The sequence below is a fragment of the Nicotiana attenuata genome, chromosome 12 (assembly GCF_001879085.1).
Source record: "Nicotiana attenuata strain UT chromosome 12, NIATTr2, whole genome shotgun sequence".
Classification (NCBI taxonomy): Eukaryota; Viridiplantae; Streptophyta; class Magnoliopsida; order Solanales; family Solanaceae; genus Nicotiana; species Nicotiana attenuata.
This window is the reverse complement of record NC_032000.1, coordinates 38,832,560-38,855,286: the sequence shown is the minus strand read 5'-3', so window position 1 is coordinate 38,855,286 and position 22,727 is coordinate 38,832,560. Positions and strand designations below refer to the sequence as shown.

Here is a 22,727-nt window from a genome sequence, read left to right as displayed (position 1 = left end):
ATAGATGGACCAATAATTTTAACTCTATCTATCATTGCATTTACTATGGTAAATAGTACACAAATATAATATTCACCGTAAATTATACTCCATCTGTTTCAATTTATGTGAACCTATTTCCTTTTTAGTCTGTGTCAAAAAGAATGACCTCTTTCCTTATTTGGAAACAATTTACCTTTATGCAATGATTTATAGCCACACAAAGTATATATGCCTCATTTACACCACAAGTTCAAAAGTCTTCTCTCTTTTCTTAAACTCTGTGCCCAGTCAAATGGTTTCACATAAATTGAAACGGAGGGAGTAATAATAAAGAATAAACACTAAACACTGTAACTATAACGATAACAAACAAGAAATTAAAATATAAATACCAAGATTTTAGTGTGAAAAGTCCTTCTCAAATCATGGCTAGAGTCTAGAGAGGAGAAAAATAGTATCACTTTTATATTTGATAGTCTCGAATAAAGTACTCAAGAGACTACTAACATGACTTAGAAGATAAAATATTATTTTGAGATATAACTCATTATAACATCGCTGACGCTTTCTATTTTTTCTGCGAATTATTTTTGTTCTACTTGCTTGATTTTTAAGAAGTGAATTTATTTATTGCATAAGGATTAAGGATGTTGGCCTCCAAGAAGCATTAAAGAAAGTAGTAAATGTTTTATATGTAATTCTTCAAGCAATTGGGGCTGGACCCCAAACATTTTTTATGATAATATATTAGAGTTTAGTAGCAATTATTGATGCACCTGCTACTCCATTTAATACTTGCATCTTTATTTCCCTGCTTGGTTTTTCTATTTTCTTTTAAATTAAGTTAGACATATATATGTTGCTGGATTCTAGTTTTGCTAGCTAGATTCTGTGTCCACATGATGTGCAATATTTCACTTGTGTCCATCATCAACTTCTTTTTGCTCTTTTATAGAGTTGTCCTACCACAACATGTTGCTGCTTCTCACTCTACCGTTGAATTTCTTCCTGGATTTGAAGGTCGACTTCCCTTCCATCTTGAGACTGGGTTAGTTCTTTTCCCCTTCTACCCCTACATCCTTAACATTTGTAATTTTTTCAATTTTTATTTTCTTACACCGCTTATTATAGGAAGTTGTGGAGGTCGCGCATTAGGGTTGTAGGTTAGGAGATAAGAGGCTAGTATGATAGTTTTTTGTTTTAGGTTGCTAGTGGCTCCAGTTGTGTTCTTAATACTTCATTAGGGTGGTAAGTTAGGCTGTAGTTTGTTTAGTAGCCCTTTGTATACATATTATTCCCTTGCGTCTGTAGTACTGTGCCTTTGTTACTGCTTAGTGTTATTACTTTGCTCTCTATTTTCTGGTTATTGCGTTGCTAGTGTTATCTTTCTGGATTCCTTTGTTGTTACTGATACACTGTCTCTTTCCTTCTTGTGCCAAGGGTCTACCGGAAACAGCCTCTCTACTCCTCCGGAGTAGGGGTAAGGTCTGCATACACACTACCCTCCCCAGACCCCACCTGTGAGATCTCACTGGGTTGTTGTTGTTGTTTATTATGGAAGGGAGAGAGGAAGCGGGTCAATGAGAATTGAATAACTAATGCTTTAATTGGATACTGCATCTGCTAATTAAACTGCAAAATCAAACTTAAACTATTTCGAAACCGGTTAAAGAAAGAGAAGAATTGTTGAATGCATGTATTGCCGGATTTAAGTGTATTTGTTTTGATGTCACTCTAAGATGGTCGTTGGGCTAACGTTGGCCGCAGGTATATTGGAGTAGGTGAATATGAAGAAGTGCAGCTATTTTATTATTTTCTTAAATCAGAAACAGAACCCACAAAAGATCCTGTTTTGGTTTGGCTCTCAGGAGGACCTGGTTGCTCTTCCTTTACTGCACTTGTTTATCAAATAGGTACTCCCTTTTTTTCTTTTTTTACTACATTCTAACCATGGGCGGAGCAAGGGGTTCATCAGAATTCCCTTCGCGGAAAAAATACGAACACGGTCAATTTTTTCTTTATTATACATAATAGATATTGAATTCCCTTGATACTAATTGCTTTTTTAAAATTATATTTCGATTGAAATAATCACTTGCTAAATGTAGTACTCCTTTTTGGTATTTTTACTTTGTGATATCTACTTGGTAATCTATGCTCCTTGATTTCTTTTGCATATATAGGGCCCTTGTATTTTGAGCCAAACGAGTATAATGGGAGCCTTCCAAAGCTAACATTGAATCCAAACTCATGGACCAAGGTTTCATGATTTAAAGGAAGATATATTTTGTCATTTAATTTGCAAGTGAATTTTAGTGTAAATTTGAAAGGCCACATCTAAAAATGTCAGGTAGCTAACATAATATTCTTGGATCAACCTGTGAATAGTGGCTTCTCCTATGCAACAACTTCAACAACATTCAAGTCTACTGATCTACAAGCATGCGACCATATCTACCAGTTTTTGCGAAAGGTACACATTAGAGTTCTTATGCTACCTACCATACCTACTAATTTGTTAGACAAAAAGAAATTAAATAAGTAGATAATTATAATATTTGATTGGATTCTTTTTCTTATATAGTGGTTGATTAAGCATTCAGAGTTCATTAGGAATCCAATGTACATTGGTGGAGATTCATATTCTGGCATCACTGTTCCGGTTATCACTCAACTAATATCAAATGGTAAGATATATGTGATGTGAAGTTTCATTATAAAGAATATCTAAGTATTTAATTCCAGAATGTATTTTATTTTAGAAAAATTACACAGTATAGCAACTCTCAAAATAATAGACGAAATAATATATTTTTTTTTGTATATATATACATTTCTATATGTTATATAAATAAAATATACAAATATCATATATTTTTGCAGCTACAAGTGTAAATAGTTTGGTCGCGGGCTAAAAGTGATCTTCGCCCGTATTTTTTTCGGCCTATTACAGTTAGAATCTTTGCTGTGGCATTATGCTTTTATTACGTTTTATTTTCGAGCTAGGAACAATACCGGTTTCTGAAAATTCCTCTATCAAATTTAGCCCAAAAAATAGGGAGAAATTCAAAAATAGCAGATTTTCAAGTGGGGTCATTCAAAAATAGCCACAGTTTCAAAAGTAATCGAAAATTAGTCACCTTTCATGTAAAGATAAATCTGAACGAAAACATTGTTCAAAATCCGGAAAAATACTCCAGCATAATATACTGGAGTTCCAGTATAATATACCGATCCAGCATAATATGCTGGGAGTTCATACACAGGTGCACCGATCTCTAGTATATTATGCTGGAACTTCCATGTCACAGTAAAATAGTGGCTATTGTTCAATGACTTTGCAATGGCTATTTTTGAATGACCAATCCGAAAAATGGCTAGCATGTGTTATTTTTACCAAAAAAATATAGCCTGCCAATACTTGAGCGGGTTGGATTGAACATATATCCATATCATATTCGTCATTTTTGGGATGGCCCAAGTTGGTTCGTAAAAAAGCTTGTAGCACAAATTGATCCAAACGAAAAAATTTGAAAAGTTAGAAAAGTAAGTTTTAATGATTTGTTTGATATAAAGCAAAAGAAAACACTTTTATTACTTTAATTTGGTATTTACGAGTTAGGCAGGTTGGGTCAAGACAGATTATTTAGTCCAAATTGATCTGGCAATTTTTTACCTTAGTAAACTCTGGACGAGTTATGACCCAATCGGTTTGTTAGTTCAACCAATTTTAATCCGCTCAAAAATTACATTTAACACCCCTATCTTTAGCTGTAGAGGGTATTTTTATTTCATGTTCACACTGAGGAATAAGGATGTAAAAATGCAGGAATTGAAGCAGGGCACAAGCCATCGATTAACCTTAAGGTTTGTGGTCTTTTTGGCTTAAGAAGAAATTTCTTTAATATAATTTGCTTATAGGGAAGTGTCGTTTTGACGGTTAATTAATTGGTTTTAGGGATATATACTTGGGAATCCTAGCACGTTTCCTCTTCAATATAATTACTGGATTCCTTATGCTCATGGAATGGGACTTATCTCCGACGAATTTTATAAGGCTACTACTCTTATCCTTTACTTTAAAATTTATCATATCATAAATGCAATTAATTTAGCTTAAATGGTACTCTGAAAATGACAATTCAGAATATCTATTTTAGCAGTTACTGTTGGAAAATTGTAACGGGGAAAATTTACAATATGTTGACCCCAGCAATGTTTTGTGCTATCACCACTACCAAACTTTCGAACAGGTATATATAGTATTATAGTTTTGGATTAATTTAACTCATATAGTTTTGCTTTAACATTAACATTCTGGTATATACTACGTAATTGCAGTTGATTAGTGGAATCAATAAGCCACACATCCTAGAGCCCTCGTGTGGTTCTGATGCAGAATCTCAAAGATCATTTCGATTGTTTGGAGAAAGAAGATCTCTTTATGAAAATTATTCCACTAAGTGCCGTGTACGTCCATTCAAACCTATGCTTTTTTATTATTTGGTCAAATTTCAAACCTACATATGCTATTTCTACGTTATTGTTTTGAAAAAATAGACGAATAAAACAATTGATGAACTATATATAATTTGTTTTGTGTTCTTTAAATGATTTAACCTATGTCCATAATTGTAGGTTGAGGTGCACAGGTTATCTACTTACTGGGCAAATGATCCAAGAGTACAAGAAGCTCTTAATGTTCGTAAGGTACGTCAACTAAATTATTTACATAGCACTTTAGAAAAGATACTTCCATCAAAAGACAACAAAATTGACGTTACCTCATTTTCTATTTAATTTAACTATGTTTTATAATGCAGGGAGCTATAACAAGATGGACAAGATGTAGGCAAAGTATCGTGAATAAAACTTACACTATTACTTTTCAAGATAGCATACCTTATCATGTGGAACTCAGCAAAAAACTTTATCGATCACTTATATACAGGTTAGATGATTAAACATTTATGTTTTACGTGTAGAAAGAGGTGGAATTTGCCTCAGTTATATCTGAAATGGAGCAATTTTAACTTCCGTTAAGCTTTTGCTCTAGCTAATATTACCCTTGCCATTAGAAAAAAAGTCGCGTTCTTGACATTGATCCCTAATGGAGCTCCAAGTACCAAAGGGTAATTTTAAACTAAAGTCAATTGTTATGGAATATGTAAAGTTGAACCTTTTCTCTCGAAGTTTGAACACATGGAGTCCATCCCTTTTATGCTGGAACTTCATTAATGACAAAAACAAATACGAGACGATTTACTAATAGTAAGGATATGAAAGTAGAGCAATTTTAGATGGTATAGGGGCAAATTTGGATATTTTTCCTTTTTACAAATAGCTTTTTTGCTTTTGCCAAATACGAATAATTACGATATAATTGTTTGTTGCAAACACATTGAAGTATTTTCTTTGGTCACGCAGTGGGGATCATGATATGGGTATTCCATTCCAATCAACTCAATTTTGGATAAAATCTCTAAATTATTCTATTGTGGATGAATGGCGGCCATGGCTTTTTGATGGTCAAGTTGCAGGGTATAGCTTCTCAAATTAAATTTGTTTTCTTGCTTGTTTCGTTAATTTTCATCAGACAGACATGCATATTTAGAAAGGTAAAATTTGGTTTTCTTCTTGCTCGTTTGCAGTTATACAAGATCCTATTCCAACCAGATGACATTAGCAACTGTCAAGGCAAGAGTTTAACTTTCAACATCAAAGATTTTTTCCCTTCATGCTTTACAATAAAATTTATTAATGAAGGGTGTGTTTGGTGTGAAGGAAAATGTTTTCTTTGAAAAATATTATTTTCTTGGAAAATGTGTTATTGAAAAATAAGTGATTTTCTTATTTATTTTTCAGTATTTGGCTAGGCAGTAGAAAATATTTGTGAAAAATATAGTATTTCCTCCGTTCTAGTTTATGTGAACCTATTTCCTTTTTGGTCCATTCCAAAAAGAATGACCCCTTTCTAAATTTGAAAACAATTTAGCTTAAACTTCCAGTTCTACCCTTAATGACAAGCTTTTATAACCACACAAATACTCTGAACCCCTTTTTGACTTGTTTAGAATCACAAAATCCAAAAGTCTTCATTTTTTCTTAAACTCCGTGCCCAGTCAAACAGGTTCACATAAATTGGAACGGAGGGAGTATAATTTAGGCATACACTAACTATATGAGACGAAATGAGTAAGGGTGGGGAGGGCGGTAGGTCAGAATCTAGCGGCCGGAGAGCCGGAGGCGATCTTAAGGGGTGCGGGGTGGGTGGGGGTGGGGTGGATGGTAAGCGGTGGGGGTGGGGGTGGATGGGAGTGGGGTGGGGTTAGGGTGGGGTGGCGAAGGTTAAGAAAGAGTTTTGAAAAATATGTTTCCTCCTTTTAGTATGGAAGTCATTTTTCTCCCCAAGGAAAATATTTTTCAAAATATTTAACCCAATCAAACATAAAAAAAAATTAAAAATATTTCCTTCATACCAAACACATCCCGTAAAGAACATTTCGAATATAATATTTTGATTCTACCTTGTTAACTTTGTGTTTGGACAGGGAGCAGGACATGTAGCTCCTGAGTACAAGCCCAAAGAGTGCTTTACCATGTTTCAAAGATGGTTATCTCATGAACCACTTTGAATTTACTATCAGAAGCAAGTAATAAGAATATAAAATCTCAATTTTTTGTGTTTAAGTTGATATCCCATTAGATGTTCAAGTTCAGACGACCTTAACGGTCTGGTCATCTAAATAAGTCTTTATTATCAGATTAGTTCCAATGATGTTGTTACACCGTTTCTGACCTCGTCGATGCTTGTCTAGTTATTTAGATCCATTAAATAATTGTAAAATTAAAAAGTAAACGTATTTAATGACTGAGATCTGAATAATTAAAATTTAGATCTTCATTATGTGCAAATAGATTAGGCTTAATTGTCCTGAAAACTATATCAATGTACTTTCAGCTGTATATTTATACTCCATCCATCTCATATTAACAGTCGTGATTTCTAAAAATAGTTGTCTCAAATTATTTGTCATTTTAGAAGTTCAAGAGTAAATTAATAATTTTTTTCCTATTCTACCCTTAATATTAATTGTTATTGAAGACTACAAACACCTTAATTATGAGTAAGCAATAAATGAAGAGAAATTATATTTTAAGACATAAATAAGGGTAAAATTGTCAATAAACTTTTCTATTTATTATTTTCTTAAAGGACGTGTAAAAAAAAAACACGACGGATAATATGAGACGGGGGGAGTAAATTAAAATAAGCAATGAATTTCTCTCTTTTCCTAGCTCATCATCGCCTTTTTATCTTGACTTGTATTAGCGAGGTAAGTAAATGAAAGGAGCTGGAGCTGGAGCTAGAGCTTAGTGTCTTGACCCGCCACATCATCATGCCACGTAGGTGCCAATTGGCATATATCAATGCCATGTGGAAGCTTACATAGGAGGGAGGGTAGCATTTGTGAGAAGATTTTAGAGAAGTATGGACATTTCCTTTTGAAGACCCTAGATCCTTATGGAATTGTTAGGAAAGTCCTTGGAATCTTCTAGACTTGTAGAAAATTCTAGAGGGTGTACTTATTTGTAAATATGGAAGGACTTGTGGAAGAATTATTATTTACCCACTAGCCCCTAGGTGATTAGTATAAATAGGAGGGGCATTCATTTGTAATTCACCAAGCAAACAATTCAAGTTTTCTCTAATACAAAGCTTCCTTTAACAATTCTCTTGTGTTCTTTCTAACATTTCCTTAGCAATCTTAAGTGTAGTAAGGCTGACTTGGCATAGCAAGAAATGTATTGGTCAAAATCTGACCGTTGTGGTCGACCCAACCGAGATCCCGTCCAAGCGGCGAGACAGCAGAAGACGACATGGTTCGCTCTAAACCCCGTACTCACAACACCCGTCGAGTCAAAGAACGATACTCAGAGAACGACAAAAGCGGACGTGGTATGAAAGTGTATTGACCTAAGAACATAGTGAGGATTGCATAACTATATATAGGTAGGGAACCTTCCTAGATAGGGTTTTTTCTCTCTCTCTCTCTCTCTCTCTTCTCTCCCCCATGTAATCTTCTTAGCAAAAGAAAAGACGAAAGAAATCTTGGAGGGAGGATGTAAACTGATTATCTCCATCGATTGTAGGGAGAAGAAATGAAAAATATCAATAATATTGATCGCCCCTATTTCATTTTATGCATTATCTTCTTATTTGTTCATGGATCTAGAGGTTTTTATGTTTGACTAAGATTTACCTATTCACCTTCTTTAATTAATATAATCAAAAAGGTTTCAATATCTTTTCGATCGAACAATTTGGGCCGTCTGTGGGGATTTCTTAGTGAAACTTCCTAGTCTCCTCCAGATCAAAAATGGGAAATATGATCACTCACCGAAACGAACAGTAAGTAAACTTCACACACCCACCTAGATCATGGTGCTACATACAAGCAGAAGTTGCAACCAAAATCCTCCCCCGCACGCCGAGCGGCCCATGAGCCAGCCAAAACGAGCCTAGCCCGCACAGGACAAAGGCACAAAAAAAAGGGGAAGAGAAAGAGAGCTGAATACGGTTACGGAATTCAGAGAACACCACCCCATCAACCATCGGAACGCCAAGCAAAGCGAGTAACGCCATAGATCCACCTTCATTCACCAACTCATCGGATCGGGATAAGGAGAATATAATCCTGGCCCACCCCCATCAACCATCGAAACGCTAAGCAAAGCGAGTAACGCCATAGATCCACCTTCATTCACTAACTCATCGGATCGGGATAAGGAGAATATCATCCCGGCCCACCCCTTGCTGTTTGCCCAAACAGGAACGCAAGTGCCGCGTGGGCGAGCGAGAAAAGAAACATCCCAACTGGAGAAGGGGAAATTACTACGAAACAACCGAAATATCGTCCACCAGACAATCCCAACTCCTGGGAAATGATGCCCCTTAAGTGATACCCCCTTTCCCTCACCAAGAAGGTGTCCCAAAAATGCCTTCCCGGAGACTTAAAGACTGGGCCGATGAGGGGGAACTCCCCAAGATCAAAAGGCCGACGAGGAGAAACTCCAATAGGTGCGTGAAACGAGTGAGAGGAAAGCAGCAACGTTTATCTCTCTTCAACACCACATTTCCCGACGCGAATAAAATCAGGCGAACTGGGACTCCCCCAGAAGATACCTAACTCTCCGGAAAACCCGGACTCATGACGAGTTAATATTTCGACGAGAGTTCGAATGACACCCTAAAGGCCAAGGGCCTTCGCCAAAAAGAAGAGTTCGACCTCGATCGAACAATGACGGGTTAATATTTCGACGAAAGTTCGAAATAACACCCTTAAGGCCAAGGGCCTTCGCAAAAAGAAGAGTTCAATCTCAATTGAACAACGACGGGTTAATATTTCAACTAAAGTTTGAAATAACACCCTTAAGGCCAAGGGCCTCCACCAAAAAGAAGAGTTCGACCTCGATCGAATAACGACAGGTTAACATTTCGACGAAAGTTCGAAATGACACCCTTAAGGCCAAAGGTCTTCGCCAAAAAGAAGAGTTCGACCTCGATCGAACAACGACAGGTTAATATTTTGACGAAAGTTCGAAATAACACCCTTAAGGCCAAGGGCCTCTGCCAAAAAGAAGAGTTCGACCTCGATCGAACAACGACAGGTTAATATTTCGACGAAAGTTCGAATAACACCCTTAAGGCCAAGGGCCTTTACCAATAAGAAGAGTTCGACCTCGATCGAACAAAGACGGGTTAATGTTTCGACGAAAGTTCAAAATAACACCCTTAAGGCCAAGGGCCCTCGCCAAAAAGAAGAGTTCGACCTCGATCGAACAACGACGGGTTAATATTTCGACGAAAGTTCAAAATAACACCATTAAGGCCAAGGTCCTTCGCCAAAAAGAAGAGTTCGGCCTCAATCGAACAACGACGGGTTAATATTTTGACGAAGGTTCGAAATAACACCCTTAAGGCCAAGGGCCTTCGCCGAAGAAAACTGGGACTCACGACGGGATAATACTTCGATGTAAACTCGAAAGTAACATCCTTACGGCTAAGGCCGCTATTAGAAAAAGAATTCGATACAGTTCGGACTTTGATGGGTTAGCGCCTTGACATAAGGTGAAAAGCAACGTCCCATCGGCTAAAGGCTTCATCAAGGCTCTACTCAACCCGCGTGACATTGAAATCCCCTAAGAAGCGGGAAGTCAGCACGCGGAAATCTACTTTGCATCAAAATTATGAAGAGCAGAATAGGAAAAGGAGTACAGAAGGCATGTAACAATGAAGATTCCTCTTTATATAAAGCTACTGCGCAAACAGCCGCAGATTACCTACAGCTAAAACCAACGGAGTCCAAGAAAAAGAGACAAAGATAGCAATTCTTTCACTTGGCACCATCTCCAGGAGATCCTCCCTCATCACCCGCGCCGTCATCAGCTTCCGGCGTTGCAGAGTCATATCCACAGTTAACACGAGCCTCTCGGGCCTTCGCCCGTGCTCCTTCATATGCGGCCTCGATAACGTTGCCCGCCTCCCACAAACTTTTGAAGATATCCCGGTGGGCTTCAGCATGAACCCAGAGCTCGTGCAAATGACGGGGAACAGCGGTAGAGGAGGATTCGACTTGAGCCAACAGTTGCTCCTTTTCGGCCTCAAGAGCAGCGACCCGGTCCCCTAGGGTCGACACCTCCCGGTCGATCTCACCGATACGCTCCTCAAGCCTCGCTTCCATTAGCATGGCCGTCGCCCTCTCCGATTCTTGCTCATATTGGAGGATGCGGATGGTGTTCTCTAAAGTCTCCGCCCTCGCCAAAGCCGATGACCAGGCACTCTCGATATTTTCCAAACCGGCAACCTTTCTCTCCAACTCGGCCAACTTCCCCATCCACTCCGTGACCCTAATAAGATTCTGATCCATCTCAGATTGCATAGACCTCAACTTCTCCTGAAGGTATTCGCACTCTGCAGCAACCCCTTTGCCCAACTCAAGTTCTTCGTCCTTTGCACGAAGTTGCTCCTCGAGTACACTACTTCTGCGGATAGCCTCCATCAGTTGCTGGTCCCTCTTCTCCAATTCCTCGCCGAGGGATCGAGCATCAGGGTTCGCCTTCAGCCGCTCGTGCATCTCACGGCACTTATCGTGATAGCGCCGATATTTCCCCAGCATCGTCAGGAAAATCTTGGCCCAAGTATCAGCCCTACAAGCACTTTCAATCTCCACCATATACGTCTGGAAAACGAGAAGACAAGCTAAGGCCAGATCGACAAGAAAAACGAAAGGAACATGAAAGAAAAGTGAAACGTACCCTCAAGCCCATAGCGGCCACTTCATGCATCAAATCAATATCAGGAACGTTTGGAAGAGCCTCGCTCTCGGCGGCGGAGATGTATAATATCTTTTATTCAAAAGTAATATGAAACGAGTTATAGTTATGTTTTATCATTCAAATAAAAAATTAAATATATTAGGTAAAAGTTTAATTAATTTTAAACTCCTAACATTGAAAAAAAAAACCTATACTACAATTATGTCGATTACTCCTCAAATGATAGTTTATGCAGGTGACGTGCATGAGAGAAACAAAGGCTTAGATTATTTTAGGTGGTTTCCATCATATCTTAAGTGGTTATTCCAACACTAAGCAATATTTTAAAATCCTAAGGTATTTATAAGTTAGAATTCCTTTTATTCTAACCAAATAGAAAGAAAAACAAAAGAGCAAAAGTTTGTTTGATTTGGCTACTGCATACCCAACAAATAATACATATTTGCTTCAGAATATAAACGGATTGTATATTTCTTATTTTTAGTTATTTATATTCTATAATTACAAGTCAAATCAAATAGTAATAAAAGTTTATTATTTCTAGAATTATTTTGTGAAACAGACAAATCTTTTGAAGGTCCCCCTTGTTAGAAAATTTGTTTTACCTAACGAAAAGATGAAAAGTATTTTGCTTTTACTTTTCCTTGTTAATCCTTCAAAATAAAGCTAAATTAATTGAATTTTAAAGTACTAAATATTAGTAACTTTTTACATAGTTCAAATAAGGAAGGATAGTTCAATTAAAGAAAGTTTTGATTATAAATAAAACTTAGTTCATTTCAAATTCCTAAATAATAGTAAATAATTAAATGATTATTCCTAAACATTAGGAAATCTATTGAATGACTATTTTTAAATATTAAAGAAATAATTAAATTATTATTTTATCCAATGTGAAGTCTCTTTTTAAAGGGTAAAAAATACGAACGACATTTTGCTAAGGGCGTTCATGCTTTTAATATATATNATCCTTTTGATTTTTTATTACAGTTCTATATTTGATTCTATATCATATATATCTCTCATTCTATATTTATTTCAAATTCTAATTGTTTAATGGAATGGTTAGTTATAACTAATGAGACATTCCTCCGCTTTCAGGCGAAAGTGAAGATAAAAAAAAAGAATCGACCGTTCAAGTATTCCAAATTGAATGGCAAAATGGCAGGAAGAGAGACATATAGATGGGGTATATATCCATCTATATTGAATTGCGGATTCCGAAATGATAAAATCATTTTTGATTGGACAAAAAAAGGTCTCCTATAGAAGATAGTTAAGAAAATCAAAGAGGAGAAAACACGTTTTCGAGATAGGAATCGGTATCTAATGAATTCAATGGTTCCAGTATAAATGAAAGAAAAAGAAAAAGGAATGACATCAGAATGAGATCCTAATCTCAAAAAGAAAGGGGGATATGGCGAAATCGGTAGACGCTACGGACTTAATTGGATTGAGCCTTGGTATGGAAACTTACTAAGTGATCACTTTCAAATTCAGAGAAACCCTGGAATTAACAAAAATGGGCAATCCTGAGCCAAATCCTGTTTTACGAAAACAAACAAAGATTCAGAAAAAAAGGATAGGTGCAGAGACTCAATGGAAGCTATTCTAACAAATGGAGTTAAATGCGTTGGTAGAGGAATCTTTACATCGAAACTTCAGAAAGAAAAAGAATGAAGTGAAGGATAAACGTATATACATACGTATTGAATACTATATCAAATGATTAATGATGACCTGAATCCGTATTTTTTCTATAAAAAATAGAAGAATTGGTGTGAATCGATTCTACATTGAAGAAAGAATCGAATATTCATTGATCAAATCATTCACTCCATAGTCTGATAGATCTTTTGAAGAACTGATTAATCGGACGAGAATAAAGATAGAGTCCCGTTCTACATGTCAATACCGGCAACAATGAAATTTATAGTAAGAGGAAAATCCGTCGACTTTAAAAATCGTGAGGGTTCAAGTCCCTCTATCCCCAAAAAGACTATTTCACCCCCCAACTATTTATCCGACCCCCTTTCCTTAGCGGTTCAAAATTCCTTATCTTTCTCATTCACTCTATTCTTTTAGAAATGGATTTGAGCGTAAATGGCTTTCTCTTATCACAAGTCTTGTGATATATATGATACACATAGAAATGAGCATCTTTGAGCAAGGAATCCCTAGTTGAATGATTCCCTATCAATATCATTACTCATACTGAAACTTACAAAGTCATCTTTTTGAAGATCGAAGAAATTCCCCGGCTTTGATAAAATTTTTAATCTACTTTTGTCCTTGTAATTGACATAGACCCCAGTTCTCTAATAAAATGAGGATACTACATTGGGAATAGCCGGGATAGCTCAGTTGGTAGAGCAGAGGACTGAAAATCCTCGTGTCACCAGTTCAAATCTGGTTCCTGGCACATGATTAATTTGTATGGGTCTCTCTTCCCTCGAATTAATTTCTAATTAATTGATATGAATCAACATACATATTCTTTTAGAGTCTAGATTAGAATATAGCTTTAGTTTGGCAGATATACCCCATCTATGTTCTAGATCGGGTAGAGTTTCTTAGATAAAGTATCTAAAAGAATTGGATTCTATCTCCTCGTTTTTTTTTTCTCCTCTACGTTCAACCGAATTTTGAATACGGAATACATATTCGAAAGGTTAAATTGGTTAATTGTTGAAAGGCTCAAAAGTAGAATCCGAATCTAGGGGGGTTGAAATAGACAAGATTCAGCTCAGATCCAAAGAAATAGAATTCCGATATTCTCTTCATTTCTTTGTCTTTTCTTTCATATTCGATTTCTTCATTCCGGATTTCTCCATTCCTTCCTATATGCCTTTCTAGAACCCGTCTAAGTAATGTGCGCAGTACAAAGTTCATGATGCAGAACTCATTTGGTTCATCCTTATCTGTTACCCCCCTTCTCGACTACCCTCGATAAACCCGAGATAGGCTCGAGACCTGACCCCGAGGTATCTACTGGCTTGCTCTATGCCCGGGAACGTCCCCTTAATGGTTCGATTATCGCTTAGGCTAACTCGATCTTTATTGTCTTACTTCATGTTTTATCACTAACCACCCTTATAAACTAGCTCGGGAATAGATCACGTATTTTTAGAATCCCATTTACAAATTTAATTGTTNTATATATATATATATATATATATATAAAGATTGACAGTACTTGAAAAAACAAGTAATGCAAATATAAATCGATATTGCTCGCAAAAAATCTTGCAAACACTGCAACTTGAACCAAAAATATTCATAAATGAGATAAAAAGAAGTGAGAAATTCTTCAAGAAAGGAAAAAAGCAGAGCTTACTTTTTGGATAGGTCCACTTATGCTTGACATCTATGTTTGAACACTCGGTTTGATTCAAAAAAAAAAAAAATCAATGAAATAAAAAGAAGTGAGAAACTTTTCAAGAAAAGAGAGAAGCAGAGCTCTCTTTTGACTTTTGAGTGGGTCCACTGACTTGTTGTTTACCCTAAAAACTGGATAACAATTAAATTTATAATGTGATTTTAAGGATATGTGATTTTACCTAGTACCAACTGTTTAACTTATAGATAAATGATGGGAATTGACAAGAATGTAAAACAAACCAATGCCTAGGCAGTACCCTTGAGCTGATGAACCCTCGAGCTTGGTGAAGTAAGAACAATTAAAGAACAACAAGTTTATAAACCAGAGGAAAAGAGAAATATTATATTGCTTTTCTGTATGAATGTCCGCCCTTTACAAATGATGGGGACCCTCCTTTATATATGTGTGCGGGGAAATCGGGAGACCAATTTTCCCTCGACATAATGCTTCGAAAAACAAATCCCGAAGGCACGGGATCTCGGTTCGGTCGCCTCCCTCGAGATCTAACCGATGCCTTGCCCAGATCGGGCATCGGCTAAGACCCTGATGGGCGAAGATATCCCCCGAGGGATGTATCCGGGGTCCACGAGACTTGTCCAACTGGCTCGACGTCAGTTCTCCTACAACCCAAGAAAAGCAGGCTGTCACATCTCATTCTTTTATTGTATTGTTTATACCATATTAAGTTTGGACGCCCCTTTTTCTATAAAAGAAGGGTCAACAACACCTTGTAGCTCATCTCCAATTGTCTAACAAAGAAAGCAATAATATTCTTTCTCTCCCTTTCTCTAAATTTCTCTCTGGTTCTAAGTCATATCTATTGATAGCTATTCTCTTGGTTTGTCAAATAAACATATCTCGAGATCATCCTTAGCATTTTATTGTTTCTTCGTTTGTTCTTCATCATTTAGCTCAAGATTGATAATATAAAGCCTTACTTACTTGTAACTTTATCTGTTACCCCCCTTCTCGACTACCCTCGATAAACCCGAGATAGGCTCGAGACCTGACCCCGAGGTATCTACTGGCTTGCTCTATGCCCGGGAACGTCCCCTTAATGGTTCGATTATCGCTTAGGCTAACTCGATCTTTATTGTCTTACTTCATGTTTTATCACTAACCACCCTTATAAACTAGCTCGGGAATAGATCACGTATTTTTAGAATCCCATTTACAAATTTAATTGTTGTTACCATTTTCACGTTAAACAGTTTGGCGCCTACCGTGGGGCTAAAAATAATAGTGATTATTCTCTTGTTAGTTTCGTCACCTAAACGCACGATATCTTTCACACTTTTTCTTGCCCGAGAACTCTTTGATTGCAGGTCAAAATGTCCGGCTCGATAAACAGGGTTGAAAACAACAACCTCGAAGACCACGGGGAAAACGGCATGGCCGTCCCGGCCGCCGGAGCACCTCCGCAGATCCTGACGGCGTTCCCGGACCAATCCTAGTGGACGCGGATTCGCAGGACGCTCAGCAAGTAGACGAAACGTCTCACACCGACAGGAGCGTACGACGCAGCGACCAACAGGAAGCGCAAAAAACTCCAGCCCGGAAAGAACAGGAAGTTAGTCTTCACGTTATCTTTGAAATGTTGCAGGCACAGCAACTAGCAATCACTCAACTACAAAGCCATCCAAGAACCCCTAGTACAGTAGCACGAGATACAACCCCCCGCCAAACGAGTGCTCGAAAGGTCAAGCAACGAGTCGGTGGCTGACCCCGCTATCGTAAAGTTACTCGAGGACCTCACCACAAGGATCGAATCGGGAGAGAAAATGATCGCAGCCAACGATAAAAGGGTCGAGACCTACAACTCTAGGGTCGATCAGATCCCAGGCGCCCTCCGGTCCTTAAGGGTCTAGATTCAAAGAAATTCATTCAAAGGCCATTCCCCGAAGAAACAGCGCCAAGACCTATCCCGAAGAAGTTCAGAATGCCAGAACTCCCTAAGTACAACGGCACCTCCGACCCCAACGAACACGTCACTGCGTATACCTGCGCAGTAAAAGGTAACGACATAAAGAGCGACGAGATTGAATCCGTACTACTGNTAATAAAATGCTTGGACATACTTATACATGTATATATATGCTATTTTGAAGATATTCTGCATATAAAAAAGTTAGACAGGGAAAAATTGGGTATCAACAATACGTCGCATTTGTAAGAATCCCTAAAGGGCATACCCTCGGTGTAGACGCCTAAAACTGCTTCTCGGGATCAAAAATGGCCCCGGCCAAACGCACGACTCCGGTCGAAACGGCTGCTACAGCCCAAAAAACGCGACTCGGGGACGCCCGAAAGTTGCTAAAAAATCCTCCGAATCTACTTCGAAAAGAACCGGTTAAACACAGGCTTCCCTCAACAGGCAAAAAACGAGTCCCGACCACGTCGGCTCCAAAATCGCAAAAGCGTCGATCTACTCGACCTATGGGCTATGAACCTTCCGAGGTGCTCAAAACATCGGCGACTACGACTTGAAATCGAGGTTCTTTTAGAACCGACGATGGGTCAGGCAAAATAATCAATAAGACCTTAACGAGAGGAAACAAAGCCTACAAAAAGCCTCGGGGCCTCACATCAAACATCGTAAGTGCCATTGTCGCCAGCTAAGCAAAGCCTCCGGGCCTCACATCAAAAGGTCTCTACGACCATACAACGTAAGAGTCATTGTCGCCAGCTTGAAAATTGACAACTTGAGGATTAAAGTGAGCTCGAATCGTGACCCGATTCGGAGACCGGATCCAAAATAGTTAACCTAAGCAAATCCTCCGGGCCTCACATTAAAAGGTCCCTGCGATCGAACAACGTAAGTGCCATTGTCGCCGGTTAAGCAAGCCCCCGAGACTTATATCAAAAGGTCTCCACGACCAAACAGCGTAAGTGCCATTGTCGCCGGTTAAGCAAGCCTTCGGGCCTCGTACTAAAAGGTCTCAACGACCAAGTAGTAGAAAGGCCACCATCGTTGGCCAAGAGCTCAGATGAGATTTAGGGTCGATTACAGCTCGAGTCACAACACGACTCGGAGACTAGGCCCAAAAGTCATAATACTCCCTAGAGCGTGACAACGATGCCGCTTTCTCCAAACGGAACCTCCGGAAAGATCAAAGGGTAAATTACAGCTCAAATCGCAACGCGACTCGGAGACTGGACCCGAAAAATTGCCAAACGCCCAAAGGCAGAGAATAAAAATCATTATCGCCAGCTCAAACGGGCTCGAAGCTAAGATAAGCCCGAGTCAGGATTCCGACTCGGAGACTGAACCCGAGGGCAATTCGATCACAAAACGCCTAAAGGCACGGCCCAAACAACACTATCAACGGCCGAGACAAACCTCCGGGCCGCGCGCCCACAAAACCGCTTCAGTCCAGAAACACAAAGGGTCATCACCCTCCTCCCATGCAGGCGGGAAAAAGCCGGAAGGCCAATCAGAGCTCGAGCCGTAACACGACTCGGAGACTGAACCTGAAGGTAATCGAAACGCGCAAATTACAAATTATAGGGCACAGTCTCGGCCTGCGACGTATGGTGGGATCTATATATGTATATACGCAATCAAGGGCCCTCTCCAGCTCCGGCCTCCTCCTTATCATCAGATATCAGGAACTTGGCATCAAACTCCGCTCCCTTGGCGCATCCAATCTCTTTCGAGGGATCAAAGCCTCTGGCACGAATCTCCACGAAAGTCCCCCTATCTGCATATTCCCCGCTACTGCCTACGCGATCAAAGGCCATCTCCAGCTCGGCCCCAACAAATAAAGCACCCGCGACCATATCGAAAATAAAATGGTCAAGTCTACGCCCCACGCCAAAAGAAATACAGCTTGCCGAGGTGCGCCTTCTACGACCCCAGCAAACGACAACCAAGCTCCGCGATTGTCCTCCTGGTTCGGGTCAATTCCTCCGGGAAAAGGAGCCCCCTGCACCGACCTGATCGGGATACTCCTCGGCGAAGGCCACAAAATAGTTACCCTTCAACCATTGGTCCACCCAGTCGAAGGCTATCCACTTCGCCTGATGTATCTCGAGACACCCGAAGACGGAACCCGAGAATAATTCAACAACGAATACGCCTGAAGAGGCAACCCAAGCGACGCTATCAATACGCCATCGGCAGTCAAGACAAATCCCCAGGACACGCACCCGCAAAAATCGCTTCGACCTAGAAGCGCAAAGGGTCACCACCTTCCGCCCGTAAAGGCAGATAGGAGCTGGAGGACCTATCGAAGCTCGAGCCATTATGCAGCTCGGAGACTAGTTCTAATAACCGATCTACACGATCGAGAGCAACGACAGAAAAAAGGTACAAAAGGAACAAAAGCCTTAAAATTCTTCTTATATTACATGCAAAAACATTCTCCACCTACAGGCACGTCCCGCGCGCCAGAAACAAGGTTACAAAACAACTGAACCTCTATTTTTTGCCAAAAGGGCTATATTTCGTCAAATATCGCCCTCTGCAGTGTCCACAAGGAGTGGCCGAGCGTCACCTTCATCCACCTTGGCTCAGGCCAACTCCTCTGAAAAATCAAGGCCCCTTGATCCAACTTCCTCGAATACCTCTCTCCAGGTTCGGCAGCGAACATAATCTTCGATCCTCTCCTCGCGATCAAGGGCTCGCCTCGACTCGGATTGAATGTCAGCAGCTTCCTTTGTACAAATCTCCATCTCTCGGTCAGCCCTGGTTCGGCTTAATGCCGCTTCCGCTCGGGCATCGATTACCTCTGCCCTGACCTTCGAGAGTTCAGACTCAAGTCTCTCAATCATATCCACCTGAACCGTGGCATTCTCGCAGGACAAGTTGAGTTGAACCTCGAAGGCAGGGATCCTAGTCGAAGCACTCATCCCCTCAAAAGCATGAACCTGCACTGGAGCTCTTAGCTCCCCGCAGGTAATTTTGGCACAAACGGCATCACCCTTAAGAATTTTTGCAGATTAGGCCCGAATTTATCCAAGGCTCGGGTCCTAAAAAAACCAGCCTGGATCTAAGGCCATCGCAAGCCTACAAAAAGAAGCTTTAGGTACAAGAAGAAAAACACGAGATACACCCCTGAAGGACATCTCCTTATCCCCCTAAACAAGTGACAGAAGGTTTCGGGGAGCAACGTCAGCGGCCAACGCCGGAGGGGATAACTCGCTCGAAGTCCAATACGCGCCTTCCCCAAGGAACGGGGCCCCGATGAGCTCCAAAGCACCAACGCCGAACACAAGGCATGTGCCCGGGTTCGCCACTCCCACTCCGTAGGAGTAGACGCTGGAAGCCAACCTTACACTCTCTGAAAGAGTTACCCACATCAAAATCAACAGGGCTCACCGATGCATCCGAGGATGACCTCTATTCGGGGTATTGTCCCCAAAGGCCCCCGAATTCGACGCACAATCTCTAGACAAGCAGGTATGACCCGATAGCTTGAGCTTATCCGGTCGGCCCTCCACCAACCCGAAGTACGACAAAAAGATCGGGGAAGAACCTTGCCAATCGACTGGAGACCAGAACAAGCTATCGTGGCAGACTACGACGGCCCATAAACAGAGGAAGACACTCGAAAAGCCCCGAAGGGCATAAGAGCAAACAAACGCCAAGAAGGAAGCAGAAGTCTATCTCAGGCGGCCTGGAAGGATCATCCACATCCAGATCAATAAGGTCTCCGGGGTACCCAAAGATGACCTACATTTGGGGCATTACCCCAGAGGCCTCGGAACTCAGCATAACTCAGGAAACTCTTATAGCATCAATCTATCGGGCCGACTCAGAGTCGTCCCGAAAAACAACGAAGGGACCAAAAAGAACCCGTGTCTATCAATGAAGAAACAAGGTTGTTTCACATTTGTCAAAAGCTCCAAGCGAAATCAATGTGACGCCCCCGCATGGGCGACTCTCCGAAGTAAATTCAAACATATACGTTCCGGAGAACTATCTATGGTCCAGAAGGGACCCTCCCGTGCCTAAGAATATAATCACCTCTCAACGCCTCTCCCGAGAAACCCAAGGTACCGTCGATTATCTCCACGTAATGTGAGGGAGTCGACGGCCTGAATATACCGGGTCGGCTTAAGCTCGGTCGGAAGCTTGATTATCGGGCTCAGAGAAAGCCACACCGACCAACACGGGGTTCGGGAAAACACTTTGTCAGCGTTTAACAACAAACCAAGGCCTTCAAAAGGCATAAGGATATATCAGAAAAAGGCAAGGATTGAAAGCAGAAGCCAGGAAAAAACATATTTATACTCATATAAATCCTCATATACCATTGCATCTTACATGATTACAAAAGCTTTTTTTAGAAAAAAGAAAAAAGGGAGAAAATACAGGTAGCATACAAGTCCAAAGGGAGCATCCTACGTATAGCGGCTCCGAAGTCATCCTTCCAGTCATACGACCTCAAAGACAAAATCTTCCAAGTCGGGCCCCCCAGGGATCTCATCCCTATCTTCCCGAAATGGCATCTTCAAAAGGAAGCCGGGAGAAGAGCAAAATGACGAGGGGATAGCAGAAGAAGGCAAGAAGTGGCTGGGCGAAAAATTTGGCTAGCACGGACTCCGCCAGCATGCTTGCCCCGAAGCCACTTCTCGAGATGTCGCCTCGCCCAGGAAGGCAACGGCCGAGTTGAGCCCATCACCACACCCCCCGGAATCCAAAAGGGGTATAAAACGTCGGGCTGAGGAAGGAGGGTGAGCAGCGGTGTATAATCCGAGCCCCCTCTTGAGCAGCGGTGGATAATCCGAATCTTTCTCTAGGTCAGAGGACACCGACTTCCTACGTCGCCATACCAAGCCAACAACAACAAAAACAAAAACAACAACAACAACAACAACAACAACATCACATCAGGACAGCCCGTCCCGCCAGAGAAAAATTGAGGGCTGGCCCATGGCGTGACCGACATAAGATCTTAAGGCCATAGGCCTCAAACATTGCAGAGCAACAAAGGCCAGAAAAGTGGCAGGGAAAGCAAGAAAAGCATGTATCGAAGGAAGCTTTTTGAATGAAGAACTGATCGCAAAGGAGCCCCATATATATAGAGGGAAAACAAAGTAACCGACGGAGCCATTATCGCCCTCAAAAAGCGTAACAACAGGCAAAATTAATGCGTTCGTGGAAGATGAAATGATAGCAACAAAATGGCGGCACGGACTATCAACAACCATGCGGCCCCGAAGAGCGAGGAATCATAATATTTCTAAAAAAGTTCTGAAGAAGCGGTAAGGAAAAACGCCTCGATTTCTGTGAAGGAAGGCTGAGCCATTGGCATAATGGCATGTCGAGGACCCACGAGGAAGAGCGTCAAAAACATTTCTTATCACTTCCTTCTAAGAAACGCGGAGACTATCTGTGTGCGGGGAAATCGGGAGACCAATTTTCCCTCGACATAATGCTTCGAAGAACAAATCCCGAAGGCACGGGATCTCGGTTCGGTCGGCTCCCTCGAGATCTAACCGATGCCTTGCCCAGATCGGGCATCGGCTAAGACCCTGATGGGCGAAGATATCCCCCGAGGGATGTATCCGGGGTCCACGAGACTTGTCCAACGGCTCGACGTCAGTTCTCCTACAACCCAAGAAAAGCAGGCTGTCACATCTCATTCTTTTATTGTATTGCTTATACCATATTAAGTTTGGACGCCCCTTTTTCTATAAAAGAAGGGTCACCAACACCTTGTATCTCATCTCCAATTGTCTAACAAAGAAAGCAATAATATTCTTTCTCTCCCTTTCTCTAAATTTCTCTCTGGTTCTAAGTCATATCTATTGATAGCTATTCTCTTGGTTTGTCAAATAAACATATCTCGAGATCATCCTTAGCATTTTATTGTTTCTTCGTTTGTTCTTCATCATTTAGCTCAAGACTGATAATATAAAGCCTTACTTACTTGTAACTTTATCTGTTACCCCCCTTCTCGACTACCCTCGATAAGCCCGAGATAGGCTCGAGACCTGACCCCGAGGTATCTACTGGCTTGCTCTACGCTCGGGAACGTCCCCTTAATGGTCCGATTATCGCTTAGGCTAACTCGAT

At 40.6% G+C, this 22,727-nt stretch overlaps 1 protein-coding gene and 1 non-coding gene across 3 annotated transcripts; both read left to right on the top strand.

Annotated features, from left to right (window-relative positions):
- On the top strand, positions 470-7,663 carry LOC109235594 (serine carboxypeptidase-like 13). Of its 2 annotated transcripts, XM_019401771.1 has the most exons (15): positions 470-1,030; positions 1,750-1,895; positions 2,166-2,242; positions 2,333-2,455; positions 2,567-2,669; positions 3,812-3,849; positions 3,941-4,039; positions 4,146-4,235; positions 4,324-4,452; positions 4,621-4,692; positions 4,806-4,933; positions 5,410-5,523; positions 5,634-5,679; positions 6,534-6,635; positions 7,316-7,663. In XM_019401771.1, exons 1-14 carry the CDS (start codon positions 882-884, stop codon positions 6,615-6,617), a joined length of 1,398 nt encoding a protein of 465 aa, XP_019257316.1. In that variant the 5' UTR covers positions 470-881; the 3' UTR covers positions 6,618-6,635; positions 7,316-7,663. The 2 variants fall into 2 exon arrangements, with proteins under 2 accessions (XP_019257316.1, XP_019257315.1); XM_019401770.1 differs by lacking the exon at positions 7,316-7,663 and having other exon boundaries at positions 6,534-6,959.
- On the top strand, positions 13,672-13,744 carry TRNAF-GAA. The gene has a single exon. It is a non-coding gene; the product is annotated as a tRNA-Phe (tRNA).

What these genes read in the sequence shown, in the direction of transcription:
- LOC109235594 (XM_019401771.1), top strand. Translation starts at nt 882, where the DNA reads ATGATGTGCAATATTTCACTTGTGTCCATCATCAACTTCTTTTTGCTC. An exon ending in CCCTTCCATCTTGAGACTGG is followed by an intron (nt 1,031 to 1,749) that starts GTTAGTTCTTTT and finishes CGTTGGCCGCAG; the next exon opens with GTATATTGGAGTAGGTGAAT. An exon ending in TGACATTAGCAACTGTCAAG is followed by an intron (nt 5,680 to 6,533) that starts GCAAGAGTTTAA and finishes GTGTTTGGACAG; the next exon opens with GGAGCAGGACATGTAGCTCC.